The sequence below is a fragment of the Lepidochelys kempii genome, chromosome 1 (assembly GCF_965140265.1).
Source record: "Lepidochelys kempii isolate rLepKem1 chromosome 1, rLepKem1.hap2, whole genome shotgun sequence".
In the NCBI taxonomy this organism is placed as follows: Eukaryota; Metazoa; Chordata; order Testudines; family Cheloniidae; genus Lepidochelys; species Lepidochelys kempii.
The window spans coordinates 165,241,155-165,256,258 of record NC_133256.1 but is presented as its reverse complement, the minus strand read 5'-3'; the positions used below and the strand labels follow the sequence as shown (position 1 = coordinate 165,256,258).

General features: G+C 41.9%; 2 protein-coding genes across 3 annotated transcripts in view; one reads left to right on the top strand and one right to left on the bottom strand.

Annotated features, from left to right (window-relative positions):
• Positions 1–634: 634 nt before the first annotated feature.
• On the top strand, positions 635–8,567 carry SOD1 (superoxide dismutase 1). The gene is made up of 5 exons (XM_073362408.1): positions 635–828; positions 3,609–3,702; positions 4,462–4,531; positions 6,265–6,382; positions 8,283–8,567. Exons 1-5 carry the CDS (start codon positions 718–720, stop codon positions 8,391–8,393), a joined length of 504 nt encoding a protein of 167 aa, XP_073218509.1. The 5' UTR covers positions 635–717; the 3' UTR covers positions 8,394–8,567.
• The window catches only part of SCAF4 (SR-related CTD associated factor 4), a 76,163-nt gene continuing 66,298 nt past the window's right edge, over positions 5,240–15,104 (bottom strand). For both annotated transcript variants that reach the window (XM_073362386.1, XM_073362398.1), the window contains exon 20: positions 5,240–13,372. In XM_073362386.1, the coding sequence (XP_073218487.1) occupies positions 12,537–13,372 (836 nt within the window). In that variant the 3' untranslated portion in view covers positions 5,240–12,536. The remainder of the gene's footprint in view (positions 13,373–15,104) is intronic.

Genomic DNA, 15,104 nt, shown 5'->3' with positions numbered 1-15,104 from the left:
AGAAAGCTCAGTTTGCTGTGTGCAACAAATTCCAGCCATCTGTAATGTAGGATCACAGCCTTACACCCAGCCAAAGGTAGGTAAGAAAGAGACCTGCCACCTCCCAAATGGAAGGAGGGCACCCAGGGACACACACTGAGGTAAAAGCAACAAGGAGTCCTTGTGGCACCTTAGAGACTAACAGATTTATTTGGCATAACCTTTCATGGGCTAGAACCCACTTCATCAGATGCATGGAGTGGAAAATACAGGAGCAGGCATAAATACATGAAAAGATGGGAGTTGCCTGGAGAATCTAGCCACTAATCTCCCTGAGCGCAGGACTGAGGCTGGATTACCTAGAGGTACATGCCCCCTTAGCCCTCAACCCTGCTTCCACATTGGTCTCTTATACTCCGTCTGTCATGCCCCCCCGGCCTCCCTTCAGCCTTCACCTAGAAAGGCGGCCGCAGAGTGACGGGCGGCTGCCCCTTGATTAAGAATGGGGCGGGCGACAGCGCTCCCTCTCCCGATTGGTGGGTTCGGGTAGTGGATTCTGCCGCCTGGATTGGCTGAGCCTCTCCCGAGGCGGGCAGAGCTGCGCAGGCGAGCGTTGTGATTGGCTAGGCGGCGTGGTGGGGCTGCTATAAGTGGCGCGGCAGGGGGGCGGGTGGGGACTTAGGCGCTGGCTGTGGTGCTGGTCGTCGGGCCCTGGCAGCGCGGTTGAGCAGCGGGGCCATGGCGACGGTGAAGGCCGTGTGCGTGCTGAAGGGGGAGGACCCCGTGAAGGACCCCGTGAAAGGCCCTGTGAAGGAGCCCGTGAAGGGCGTCATCTACTTCGAGCAGCAGGTCGGGCACGGGGGAGGGGGGCTGTCCGCGGCCCGGGGCGGGCTTGCGTCATCCCGGGGGCGGGGGGGAGGAGAAGGCTGCGGGGTGCCGCCGGGGTGAGCCCTGGGCAGCGCGCGGGGGCTCTGCGCGGCTCGGGGCGGGCGGGCGGGAAGTGCTGAGTCACTGCGGGCGGAGCGAGCCGCGCGGGGTTTCTCCGGGGCGGGGCGGGCCGGGCCGGAATAGGCGCCGCTGCCCCGGCGGGAACGGGGCGCTGGCCCGCGGCCAGCCGCTGCCCGCTCTGATGCAACCGGCAGTGCTCGGAAGAGGAGACTGCGCGGCTACAGAGGTCAGTGCGCGGTGGCTCGGCAGGCGTTGGCGCCCCAGGGCGGCGGCATGGAAGGGCTGCTCCACAGTACGAGCTCTTCCCCTCCCCGCCTCCTTTTAATGGCGTCCAAGATCTGATTTTTGAGAGCTGTCTCTGAGCAGCTTCGCCGCCTGGGGAGTAGGGAAGGACGCCCTGGGAGTCCGGTTGCTGAAGCGCCACCTCCACCGCGGCCCCTGTTACCGCTTGAAATGGCGTTCAGGAGCCAGTCTCCCGCCACTCGGGATCAGCGGGGACAGAGCTGAAGGGCTTCTCTGCGCTAGAGAATTGAACCACTTGTGACTGCACGGGCTAAAGCGCAAGTGCTTCAGTGTGACTACGTTGGCTCTGCTAACCCGGTTCAAGTTCTGCCCGTGTTCTCCGTCGCACTTGCCTAAATCTAGGTTGCGCTCGCCTTTGTGCGTTCTGGAAGACTTCGCAAAGCCACCAGTGCATAGGGGACAGTATTGGGAGGACTGACTGAATCGTATTCAGTTTGTCTACCTCCATATTTGTGGCAAAAAGCAGTTGAACGTAAGCTTCAAGTTCCTAAACCTGCTGAAAGGCTGTTTCCTGAACTAGTTATTACACCAGTTGTAGACCATTTAATGTACGTCTGCACTGTCCACGTTACAGTGTGGTTGTACTGTGATGTGGGCAGTGCAGACATGCTTTATCGCTGCGGGAAAGCTCTCCCAGGAATAATAAAAAAAAAAACCCACCCTGAATGAGAGGCAGTAGCTTTATCCCTGGGAGTGTGGCTCCTGGCAATAAAGCGCTGTCTATACTGGTGCTTTTCAGCACTAAAACTTGTTGCTGGGGGGTGTGTCTTTTCACGCCCCTGAATGATTAAAGTTTTAGCACTGAAAGTGGCTGTGTAGACATAGCCTTAGTCACTCTGGATGTGAAGTGTCTTTTGGGCTGAACTATGTAATAGTATGGAAAACTGGGAATAACTTTGCTTTGAGTCTTCTCTGCAGTTGGGCACTGACACCCCCACTACTGTGTCTGTGCTGGCACGATGCCGTTGGCACTGCCCTAAATGAGGGGCAGGGCAGCCATGACACCTTGCCGAGCCAGTGTTGCTCTGAGATCATCTTGCTCAGCGCAACCAGTACTTGGCAAGACTTGTGTGTGCTAGTGCTCCTTACTTGACCCCTAAGTGTTACTCAAATAGTAATGTGCATAACAATGGTTCCTGGTAAACAGAGCCACTAAAAACAGTGCATGGGAAACGTAGTTTTATAACTGACCTATTAAACTAAAGAGGTAAGGCGGGTGGGGTAATATCTTTGGCCCAACTGCTGTTGGTAAGAGAGAAGCTTTTGAGCCACACAGCTCTTCTGCAGGTGTGGGAAGGGTGACAGCAAAATGCAAGGTGGAACAGATTGATTAGCATAAATAGTGAGCACATATTGTAAGGCAGTGCTACTCAAAGTGGTGGTCTGTAGACCGGTGCCGGTCTGTGAGCCATCAGCTACTGATCTGCGTGCACATGGGGGAGGGGGGGGTGAAATAGCTTAAGAAGCTCTGTTGTAAGGGACCGTTCAAGGTAGAGTAGCCTGCAATGCCTGCACAGTCATGGGAAAAAGGGGTGGGGGGAGGTGCTTATCTGGTGTCTCTGTTTAGTCCATGATTTTTAGTTTAGCAAAGTAGTGATTTTAAACTCCCAGGCTCATCTTTTTGAAAGTGTTGTGCAGGTTTAAAGCAGTTAAGCAGTATTCAGTACCATGGAAAACCTTTCTTGTACAGCATACTGCTTAAACTCTTGTCTTCAATCATAATTATCAAAAGTAGCACCTACATGGAAATTCTGCAGATAGAAATTACTAAACTGCCTACCTAAGAGGGCTGAAAACAGAGGAGATGATCCAGAGGTTAAAATATCCTTTACATAAATTTCCAGAAAAAAATTAGGCTAATTAAGATTACTTCCAGACTAAACATAAAGGAAAATCACCATATTTATACTGCAAGCTGCAGAGTTTAAAGCATGAAAACAGGGTATTTTTAAGGTGAAGTGTATACACACCCTTGAAAAGGCACATAGCTCTTGACAAGGGTCTTAAGTTACCTTGTTGGGATCAATATTTTTCTTGAACAGCGATTGTTTTGGAATTATAATACAGAAACCAATTTTCCTACTTTACGTAAGAGGTCAGGTCAAAAGACTGCTTTATATCTTCATTTGAGGCTTGAATCAATAAGTCTTCGCTATTGCTGGATGGACTGACTATATTTCATGAAGTCAGTTGTCATAACTACTGCATCAGTTGTTCACAACTACAAAGTGCTGTACAAACTATGGGACTGCAAGGTGTAATCTCTCCATTCATTAGAAAGCCTCTGTTGCAGTTTTATCTGCTGCCTTAAAACTCTACAAGTCCTCAACTAGTTGTTATAGACTAACAGAGAAATAACTTTCTTTTTCCATTTGAAGGGTAATGGACCAGTAACGCTCTCAGGAAGTATTACAGGTTTGACTGAAGGAAAACATGGCTTCCACGTTCATGAATTTGGAGATAACACAAATGGTAGGGTTCTTGTCTGGGCTCTCTTGCTATAGCTAAACTGTATTCTGACACCTTTTAAGTTTATTTTACTGGACATGATTGTCCTTAATACCATGTCTTGTGGTCCTATAAAACTACTGTAGTGATACTCCTACTGGAATCAAACTCCTGTGTAAATTCAGTTTCTGGGTACTGAAATAAAAGGCAAGCAATATAAAATGAGGGTCTGTCCACTAGTTGCTAATAGCAGTATCTCACTTCAAGAAACTGATGGTATATAACCGCTGCATCTGAGCTACCGATATTCTAACACAGTAGCTTTAAATCTGAAAGCAGTTGGGCAATGGAATGGAACATGAGATCAGCTAGCTCAAATTTGGATAATGTTTATCTGGTCTGCGCCCACTACTGGGTGGATAGACTTTCAAAGTATCATTTTCAGCTGAAGCTAAGATTGCCCCATGTAGATATGGAAGGTTAAATCTCCAGTGAGTCAATCTGAGGAAGCTTGTCCTGACCATACTCTAACATACCATGGATAAAGAGCTCTGGAAGTTCTCAAAGAAGCATCTCTTGTGAATAAACTCTAGTGGGTGTTTAGGGCAATAGTCATTTATCCATCTTTGGGTGGAAAGTGTCACATTATTCTTACAGGAAATAGCTACTGAGTTGTATTAAACTTATATAAGGCATCTTGCTGGGGAAACAGGTACATTTATGGATCAGAAAGAATACTCAGTTATGCAGTAACTTTGTACTGAAGACTGTAACTTGTTACAGGATGTACCAGTGCAGGTGCTCACTTCAATCCTAATGGCAAAAACCATGGTGGACCACAGGATAACGAGCGGTGAGCATCAGTGTTTAACTTTTTTTGCATTCTATGGATCTCTGCTAGAGAGGCTGGTCTCAACACCAGTTGCGCCATCACCAACTGTCCCTCTGAAACTGGTGTAAAGTTCACCCTCTGCCATTGGCCTTCCTCAGTCTTCAGCCACTGCAGTCCAGTTGTAGATTGGAAACTGCAATATCCGGCTATTATGGGAGTTGGGGAATGCCCCATACTCCTAGTAAACAGGAGTTCTAGTAGAAGTGAGTGTGATTAACTTCAGCATTTAAGTGTTGACTGTAATGGCCTGCATAAACTTTTATTGCTTATGTAGTCAGTTTTGTAAGCATCTTTGGAAAAAGATTACAAAATAGGAGTCTGAAGAACTAGACTTCTGAGCCTTCCTTCAGTATCAAGTTAACAGTGGATTTTTTTCTTTCAAGGACCATTTAAAAACCTTCTAGATGTTTTGGGGGAAAACTAGCATAGCAATTTTAAAGGAAAATTGTATGCCTCTAAACTAAAACTCTAGAGGATTCAGCAAAAAGCATTGGGGGGGAGAAATGATTGACTTAAGCATTCTCTCTAAAAGCTTCTGATATTGGCTGCTGTCAGAATACCAGACTAGACTAACAACTAGTCAGTAGTGATTCATCTGTCTCCAAATTATATCTCAGTGTGGACTTCCAGATTTTCAAATTCCTGGGTAACTAGAGCAAGCACAAAGTCTTGGTGTCTTGCCTATAGTTTATTTTGCAATTCATAAAATACAGATGTCAGAAAAGAAATAGTACAGGCAATGATGCTAGTACAAGCAATATACAGCCAAACACTAACAATCTCAAATTGATTTGGACATTGGGTATAATTTAAATGAGTAATGTACATAAATTCACCAAGAGTATTTCTTCTAGAAAATCCTGGATTTTAAAGAACAAAAGCAAATCTAACCTGTCCTGTCTGCCCCGCCCCCGCCTTGATGAATGCATGTCCCAGTTGTTGAGAATCAGATAATAATGGGAAACACAAGCTGGGGAGAATGTTCCACAGTAGGGTAGAGCCCTGGAAAATGCCAAATAAGGGCACTTCTCCTAAGAATAGAATAGCGCAAATGGTCATGAATTTTTATACTCCAGATCATTGAGGTACCTACTAATTTTTTTTCCTCTCAGCTGGCAGCTTACTTTGATTCAAATAGCTGTTCACAGCAAATATTGTGGTACTGTATCAAAAGCTTTAAAAGTGTGGCTACTTATGCCCTTGTCCGTAAGCCAGTTTACAGTTCTGCCTACTTGAGATTAATAACATTTGAGTACATAGTAAATGTTACAGTATGGTAAGTGTGGGCAGATCAACTTTACCAGCTGGTGAGTTTTGATGCATTTTGAAAAGATTTTGTAGGCTGGACTGCCACCTGTCCTAGTTCAAAATAGTAGCTATACTTTGTGGTCTCCAGAGCTCTGCCTGGGACTGAAGTTAAACATGTTGGCAGATTTCCCTTATCCTTCAATATCTGATTCTTTTAAATAGTGTGAGGACTTAAGTTGGGGAGAAGGTGGGGTTAGGTGGCATGTTTTACTCATACTTCAGTTCAAAACCTGGTACAAAAGTTGTTGTCACTTGCATTAAACAAGAAAACAGGAATCTAACACCATGTTGCTCACTACATGGAGAAGCTAATACCTTTTCTACTGGCAAATGATTCAGACTTAATGTCTCAAGACTCAAATGACTTCTATTTCTGTGCATTCTAGGCATGTTGGCGATCTTGGCAATGTGATTGCTAATAAAGAAGGTGTGGCGGAAGTGTGTATTAAAGATTCTTTAATTTCTCTTACGGGATCGCAGTCCATTATTGGACGCACCATGGTGGTAAGTGTCAGCTGACTAGTATCTGTATTAAAGTCTTGAGACTGAAATCTAGTACAGTGTACCTGTACTACAGAATCTACCATTCTTTGACTGAAAAATCTGAACCAAATAAACTGAATCAGTCACAGTTTGTAAATAGACCCTGTAGTATTAACTGAACTATTAATTGAAATTGGGTGTCTAAAGACAAGCTAAATGTCAACACTAGCATTTCTGGGTACCTTAAACTAATTAATTCTTCAATTCAAACAAATTTCTGGGGTTTCAGAATCTGTCTTCTCTATAGATTACTACTGCAACAATTCTGCTTTTGCCAGCAAGAATCTAAAAACAGGGACAGTGTCATGACTTCAGACTGCAGGTTATTGTATTTTTGTTTAATGAAATTATCTGAAGCTTTGCAGAATTTGAGTGTGAACACACCTAACAAGCAGCTGTAGCTGTGTGTAAGTCATGTTGAAGGATGACTTTAAAACATGTGCAGTTGTTCTCTTGCATGAACTGTAGCTCCAAAACTTGAAGTATCATTTTAAATGAGTCATGGCCAACTTGATGTACGAGTTGCATAATGAAGGCTTTTATGTGTGAGGGGAGAAGATACCAGTCTCAACATGGAAGGTTAAAAGCTACTTGCACATCAAAGGACTGGAAAATCTTGATCCACCTTAAAGGAAGAGGTGGGGAGAAGCTGAACATGTTGGAGACCTTGAGCTACATACATGGAGTTCTGCTGTCACCTAAAGCATTTAATGATTGATTGGTGCGACTTGTCACGCAGTTGACTCCAACTACTTGATTTCTGCAAGTGTCTTCCTGGCTTCTGGCAGGCTAGATTCTGAAGCTCAATCACTCCCTTCACTTAATTTTTGCTTCTTTCTAACTCTCTCCTGCCAAGTCTCATTCAGTGGGTGAGATACTAAAGACAGTTGGCTAGAGGAAACTGGATCTGGTGTCTTTGCTTTGCTTCCTCTAGTATTTAGGTGTGGCTTTCAGGTAACTAGTTTGACTACAGGTAATCTGATTCAGTGAAGGATTTGACAAGAGGCACTCTAGCAACAAGGGTCTATAAAGTGACTTAATAGTAAAACTGCTAACTGTGTTAGCAGCAACTTAATTAGTGCCATAACACTGACTCTGGATCTCTATTGTAGACTACTGTACTTTAATGCAATTTTCTTGTTCAGGAGGTATACTATGCAAGGTAACTGGTGTGATGCAGTAGCATCACTGGATTGTGAATGTGCTATAAAATCACTACTGCTCTTATTGGCCTGCATCAGTGTTTGACCAAGCAGAGAAATGACTTGTGCCATCCATTAGGTTTACAGCACAGGTACTAGCTATGAATGCTTTAACCTACTACTTGCTATTGAAATCTTCCTGTTGGCTTGGGTCCCCGTTACAGGGATGAATTTGAATCTTAAATAGCTTAACACTCCCATTTTGGGTAATGGTGCCAAGATTTTAAGGCTTGTATTTCTAAATTTGGATTTTAACTTGATGGGCACTTCAGCTTGCAAATAAGAACTGAACTGGAGTTTACTCTTATGGCCAATCTAAACTTAAGGCAATACTATGCTCATAATTACTCAGCATGAGTGTCAAGTTAGGTGCACTTTAATATTCAGCACAGAATTATTTGAACCTTGCTCACTCTAATCAAACTCTTATCTGGAAGTGCTTAACTTCTAAAACACTGTTTCCAGCCACATGAGTGAAGTAGATCTTTCCTCAGTATATTAAACTAGATGGCAAAAGCTTAACTGGTTTTGGTGATGTGAACTAGAATTCAGAGGGAGTACTGCCATTTAATCACTTAAGCCGCATGGCTAAAGGTTGAAACGTTAATATCTTGCCATTTAACATGGGGTTAATTCTTAATCCATTTTTTCCCCTTTAGGTCCATGAGAAAGAAGATGACTTGGGTAAAGGAGGAAACGATGAGAGTTTAAAAACTGGCAATGCTGGTAGTCGTCTGGCTTGTGGTGTTGTTGGAATAGCTAAACTCTAAATATTGACTACTTAGAAGCACTTAAAGTGCAAATGATAAGTAGGCTATATAGCAATGTACATTGTTCTGGCAAAAGCTTTCTTTAATCTTACTGCTATTTTCAGTATGTATTGGCTAGAACAGTATAAATGACTTAATTTTGTATGTGTACTGCAATTAAAATGTTGATGGAAATATGTAGTTTTCTGTTAATCTATTCTAAAGTAATCTCTGTATGATTAAAAAAACACCCCTAAAGATGGATAGGGTCAACAGCAACTTGCATGTATGCAGTGGTTTCCAGTTCCTGAAACCTTAAGTGCACCAGTTCCTTAAGGCCTAGAACATGGTTTTACTGTTAGTATTACCTTCTATAATGAAGGGACATGGTTATACACCAGGGTAACAGCTGCACTGGAAGTCATTCTTTCAACCCCTAGCACCATTGATCATGTAAATAGGGTTCCCTATGTGGATTCACTTCTCTATTCCATTCTGGAAGACCAGAACACTAAATCTCAATGAAATATCTGAACAAAACTGTCTTACTACTCCAATCTTTTAAAAAAAAAAATTGCAGCCTCCCCTCTGAAAGGCAGTATTATTGAACCAAATGCTGGGCACACCTTTCTGACTATTCACTTGTAGCAATACTAAACTGATTAAAATTGCCATACAACATGTTCAATTCTGACAGTTTAAGGGTAAAACTTAACCCTGCCTCTGATTTAAGGGACCACACAGTTGCTCAAAACTTGAAGGAGTTGGCTTAAGTATCAAACCTGGAAAGAATATAACTTCAGTAGAAAATTTCTTTCTCCCCCAAGCTGTAGCTATGCAGCATTTTAGGGTAGGAGGGAAGTAAAGTAAAACAAACATAATGCTATCCTAGCACAGGGAGGGGCTTTATATTGCTACTTCAGTTACAGAGGTGGTAGTGAGAACAAGGGCAATCATCTATGCTGGCAGCCTTACCTGCTTAGCAGTGTAGTATTATGCAGCACTAGTCTTATGGATCTTTATCCATAAGATAATGCATTTGCTAAAAGTGTATCATACCTCTTGAACTAATTTGGTTGACTAGCTGAAATGGCTTGGGAAGATCATTCACTTATTACCAACCCAGCTGGCTTGGCCCAGGTCATTTTGGTAAAATGGCAATGCAGCACTTAAGCATATGGATGGTGCCTATAGCACCTGAAATTCATGTAAGGTTTTTCTTCCCTAGGTAGTGATTTACTTTGCTATATACAGTATATTATAGCAACTAGGCATTTCAAGGGCCCAGTAATTCCTGGTATATACTACTCTTTAAATACAATTGTTTGTCTCAATTTAAATCTTAACATTCCTCTATTTTAAATACATGAGCTGTAGAAGTAGTTGGTGGCACTTCTAGCCCCTAGATTCCCATGTAATCAATTACAAACAGAATGGTTCTTTGAATAGCAACAAAACTGTAGAAAACATATGCTGTCATTGATTAGAGGGGGCAAATAATCATGTACAAGCTTCACACAACCCTACCATTCTGTTACTCTACATAGTGCCTTGTCTATGCCAGCAGTACTGACAAGTGAGTGGATGTTTCAGGGTTTTAGCATTACTCAACCACTGGAGGCTGAACCTTTGAACTAAGGTGTGTACCAATACTGCTATCTTCCCTAATAACCCTTTCCTTTAAAAGCAAGTTTGATTTTACTTCAGGAGGGGAGAAGATATTCTTTGTCTACATTGTAAAAATAACAAGTTGGCTTACTAAAAAAGCTAACTCTGTATTAGGCATTGTAGTGTTGCAGATGTGGATTGATCCATGGTAGCAGGGAAATTTGCCCAGCACATCTCACTACAGGCTATCCTACTTGTTATAGAGTAACTGCCTTGTACTGGGCCAGATATTTACTTTCAAAACAAAATTCTACACTATAATTAAATATTCAGGTGAAGTGACCAAACAGAATAGTATATATGGAAAGGGAGGACTAGTAGGCACAGGTTCCATTTACAATCAAAATACTCCTTTCCAGTTGCTTGAGTTCATGAAAAGAAAAAGTTCAGCACCTTCTCAGCAATGCCTGGTTGCACAGATTTAAGTGTAACCTTACATGCATCCTCAGGGGGAATTCAAAGGTTAGCTGAAAACTGGAAACAATTAAATATTAATGAAAGTAGGCTAGCCCCAACTAGGCACTATGTTAGTGCCACACAAACCATATTTACCTTTAGTATGTAAAAAAGATTGCATACAGGGCATTAAAAAATGGCATTGCAAACCATTTAAGAAGTTGACTGAAAATCTGATTTCTAAATGGAGATGGTGGAAGTGTAGGTGACTCATGTAACCTATAGTACATAAATGCTTGTTTCCATGGCTTTGAGTAGATACATTTGATCAGAAGACCTCCCTCCCTTATAGAATTGACAGTTGTTACTAAGACAGTTTTAAACTTGGACAAATACCTGTTATATATTAAAAAAAGGTGCAGTCCAGTGGCCCACCACAGAACAAACATTAGATACACAAATTTTAACACATGGAATTTGAGTTCACTGCAAGTATGTAAACAGTTTTTTTCTCTTTATTCTGCTATTGCAAGAACAAAAATATATGTCCTCTTCCCCTCCCAATCCTCCCCCTACTGTTACCTCCCTCCCAAAAAATCCCAGCTATGAAAAAGTATTGATGTAAGAAAGCAGCTGCCCTTCACTTAAGAAAAATCAACTTTAAAATGCAGAGCACATCTACCCCCAGGGGAAAAAAACATTTGAACATGGACAAGTCATACAATTTTTTCCACTACATTTTATACTGTAACAGGCTTCAGATGAACCTCTTTGTAACATAAGCCTCATTTTTTTGTGCACGGGGTAATCAAGGAGAAAGAGCTTCCAGATGCAGAATTCTTTGGGATTTGGTTCAGATTACTGTTGGCAGCCTCTAAACTGTTTGCGGCAGAAGGGCTATTAGAATTAGTACTTGCCCTGTTGTAGTTTATTTTACAAAAAATAATTTGTCAGATGGAGAAAGAACAGTTAAACTTCCACAAATACAGGAATGGGTAGTTTGATAGTTACACCACCACATGGGCAAAAAGTTTAAGCCTACCTCTTGCTAGAGTACAGGAGATAGGCAATTTTAATATAAACAAACAACAGTAATTGGCTAGACTTGTGTGAAGGAACAGACAGCATTTTAAAAAAATCCTTGAATATCCCCACCACCACTTCCCACCCCCACTTAAAAAAAATAGGTTAGCATTTTAAATTGGTGATTTGGTGTCTCTGATTTCTCTCCCACCCCCCTTTCCAAAAAGCATTAATGAATTACAAGTACAAAAGATGCTGAACTGGTGCTTCCCCAGCCCACCACACACAATCTTAATATAACATTACAAGCAGAGCAGACTTTCTGAAGTGGTCTGCTTTGTCAGTAAGTATTTTTAAAGGTTAATTAGGGCAACATTTATTATAGAACCAATTGGAGAAAAAATAAAACCTTGATTGCATTGCAAAACACTTAAACAATTACCTCTTCAAATAACATTTTAAAACCACTAACCTTTACCTAGTATGGTCAAGTAGATCATTAAAATGCAGCAATCTAAAAATCAAAATAACTATTACAAATAAAAATTTGCTTTTGTGAATAGCTACACAAACAGATGTATTTCTTTTTAACAATTATAAACAAAACAGTCTAATTTAGACTCCAGTACAGCATTAACAGTTCAAACTTTAAGATGTTGAACAATCCTTTTCCACTTCAGTGCAGTGTAGGAAGAATAGCACACGTTAAAGTTTGTTACGAAAATAGAGTTTATTAAAAACACATCCCTATTGTTTTGAGGAGCTTTCACCGTTACCTTTTCTTAAATTAAAAAAAAAAAAAATAGAAAGCACTTCTACTTCTGATTGGTAAACTTTTTAAAGTCAAAACTTTAAAAAAGTTACAGCAAAAATGGGTAATATTCATATCTTCAGTATTTTGTGTTATGTTGACGCTATTTTAAATAGAAGGGAAGCAATCAAATTGCTTACAATTCCCCACAAACTACTGAGGGGCTGTGGTATAGCAGAAGCAAATATAATACAGCAGTACTGTACAACTCTAAAGCTCTACACTCCATTAAATGTCACTGTCACGTTTTTGATAAATTCCAGTCTCTAGCGAGGAGCCTCTACAACTGAGCCGGTATCCTTTTCGGCTTGCTCAACAGATGAGGTAGCCTCAGATGTTAACTCTTCATCAGGTTTTATACCTGTAGGTTCAGACTCCCCTTTATTAAGTTCTGAAACAATGTCTGCATTTTCCACTTTGCCACTATGAGATTCATGGTTTTTGTCACCATCTGCCCTGTCTGTCAGCTCAGGTTTTTCCTTTCCTCGATTTTCTTCCTTGTCTCTACGAGACTCCCTATCTCTAGAATCTCTCTCTCTGTCTCGGTGTCCACTGGACCGTCTATTTCTCTCCTCCAAGTCTCTATGTCTATCACGTTCAGGGCTTCTTCTTCCCCATTCTCTCCTTTCGCGATTACCAAGTCGCTCATGATCTCTATCATCATTGCGGTTAGCATAGCGCTCACGCTCATTTTCTACCCGGTTTCCAAAAGACCTCCTTCCAAACCTTTCCTGGTCTCTATTAGGAGTGAATGTCTGCCTATCATTCCTAAACTGCCTTCCATCTCTATTATCTTCAGGCCCACTTGGTCCTCCAACTCCTGGTATCCCACCAGGCCTGACAAAGTGGCCAGGTGGTGGAAAAGGGTTTTTCATTCCATGTGGTGGAGGCATTCCAAAGCTCCCTGGTCCTGGAGGTGGACCTCTGTGCAACATATGGGGAGGCATATGCCGAGGTGGCATCAAGGGAAACCGTTGTAGATGAGGTGGTGGCATTCCTGGAGGTCGCTGGAGTGGTATTAAACCAGGCCGTGCACCAAGGAGGCCAGTGGATGGTGCCTGTAGCCCGATCACAGGAGCAGGTGGTGTAACCCCTGGAGTACCTGCAAACCAAAAAAAAAAGTTAATCGGTTATAAAAAGATCATAACCTCAGAATCTCTTATGAAAGTTACCCCCATAAAGCTTATGAAAAACAGTAGGGTTAGGAAGTCTGGACAAATCAGAACTGCTTTCATAGTATTTGCATTTTATTTACTCTTTGTAGTTTGTCTCATAAATACACATCTGCCATATACTGAACACTGTAAAAGAAAACACCATTTTTTAAACCGAGGTTGTGTAGATACATTTGCACTAAAATAGTTAATACTAAATAGTATTTTTGTTTTTCATACGGTCGTCTACCTTCAAAGCCTGGCAGCTGCTACTGACCAGGAGAGAGACTGAAGTGGGCTGTTTATCCCCACCGCCCTGCACTGCTCTGGCCACACCTCCAATTTCCTAGCAATTTATATTCCACAGATTTCACAACTGCTTCAGCACCTTCCCCACTAGCCAGCCTGCAAACTGTAGTTAAAGTAGCAGGAGAAAAGTTAACTTATTACCCAACTGAAAATAGGTAGGATTAGAATTTAGGTAGGAGGGAGAGTCTCTGAATGGGGGAGGGGCTGCAGGTACAGAATAACTTCCTGAGATGGGGGTGTGGCCAGAACCAGGCGGCTGGGGCAGGAGATGAGATTAGACACAATTCACTTTACTTTGTTCTTTAAGGTGGCAACTGCCAAGTGTTAGCCAAATTTTAACTTTTAAATTACTTTATAGCAGTCTTGGTCAACTGTTTTTCATTCTTAAATATGGGCTCTATTTGAATGCTGTGATCAGGTATAAGGGAAAAAGTATGAAAATTGAGAATACCCCACTCTGGCAGGCTCCGTCCTGAGCTTGTTTACACCAAAACGCTCTGTACCTGGGAGTCCAAAACTCAAAGAGCAGACTGCAAGAACAGTAACAGCCAAGTATTTAAAACATGTACTATGGGAGTTTATCTTGCACAGTTCCATTTGTTTACAGATGACAACATGGCCGGCCCGTTATTTAGCTTTTATAATATATCTAGAAACCCAGCTCTAGAACTCATTTCAGTCACTTCTGTTTTCTGCTCATTGAGAAGCTTGTCTGGAAATACTTCTTTCCAGCTAGAAACTGATACACATACAAAAAGAGTAGACATTTTACAAGAATGCTTTTACTTCAAGGGAAAGGAACCTCCAGGACTCAACTTTAACCAGAATATTGGCAGAATTTCATTCCGCATAATACATGTAAATTGATCTTAATTGGCCTCATTAACTATTTTGTTTTTAAACTTTTATCATGAAGATAATAGGTTTTATTCATAAAACTGCCACAGGAAAGTTAGAGGAAGTGAACATAAAGCTAACAACGCAACCTATAGATGGTTTGAGACTTCTCTTCCAGGGCAGGGAAATAATCAGAAACCTTACCCAAAAGCCAGGTATTACATTTTTAGAATACCACTACAGGCAGCCTGAGTTTTAAAGCCACGGTTGCGAGCAGAGGGGGAAAAGACAAATCAAGTGACCTCTTCCCCGTTTCACATCCCTCAACTCCATTTCAGCTACAGTATCTACTCAATTCAGTGTGAATCTGACTATATTTAGTCCTGTCCCCACTCCACCGGTAAACATGACATATTTAATAATCAGTAGTGTGTAATGCTCTCCCAAGAACAATCTCATCTCACAGTACCCACAGTCTTGTTTCCAGCTGTGGTAACTAAATTTAGATTACATTCCTTAGGACTAGGGTCATCC

Coding starts and splice junctions, on each gene's coding strand:
- SOD1 (XM_073362408.1), top strand. CDS start 718: ATGGCGACGGTGAAGGCCGTGTGCGTGCTGAAGGGGGAGGACCCCGTG. Junction 829..3,608: donor TCATCTACTTCGAGCAGCAG/GTCGGGCACGGG, acceptor TTCCATTTGAAG/GGTAATGGACCAGTAACGCT. Junction 6,383..8,282: donor TTATTGGACGCACCATGGTG/GTAAGTGTCAGC, acceptor TTTCCCCTTTAG/GTCCATGAGAAAGAAGATGA.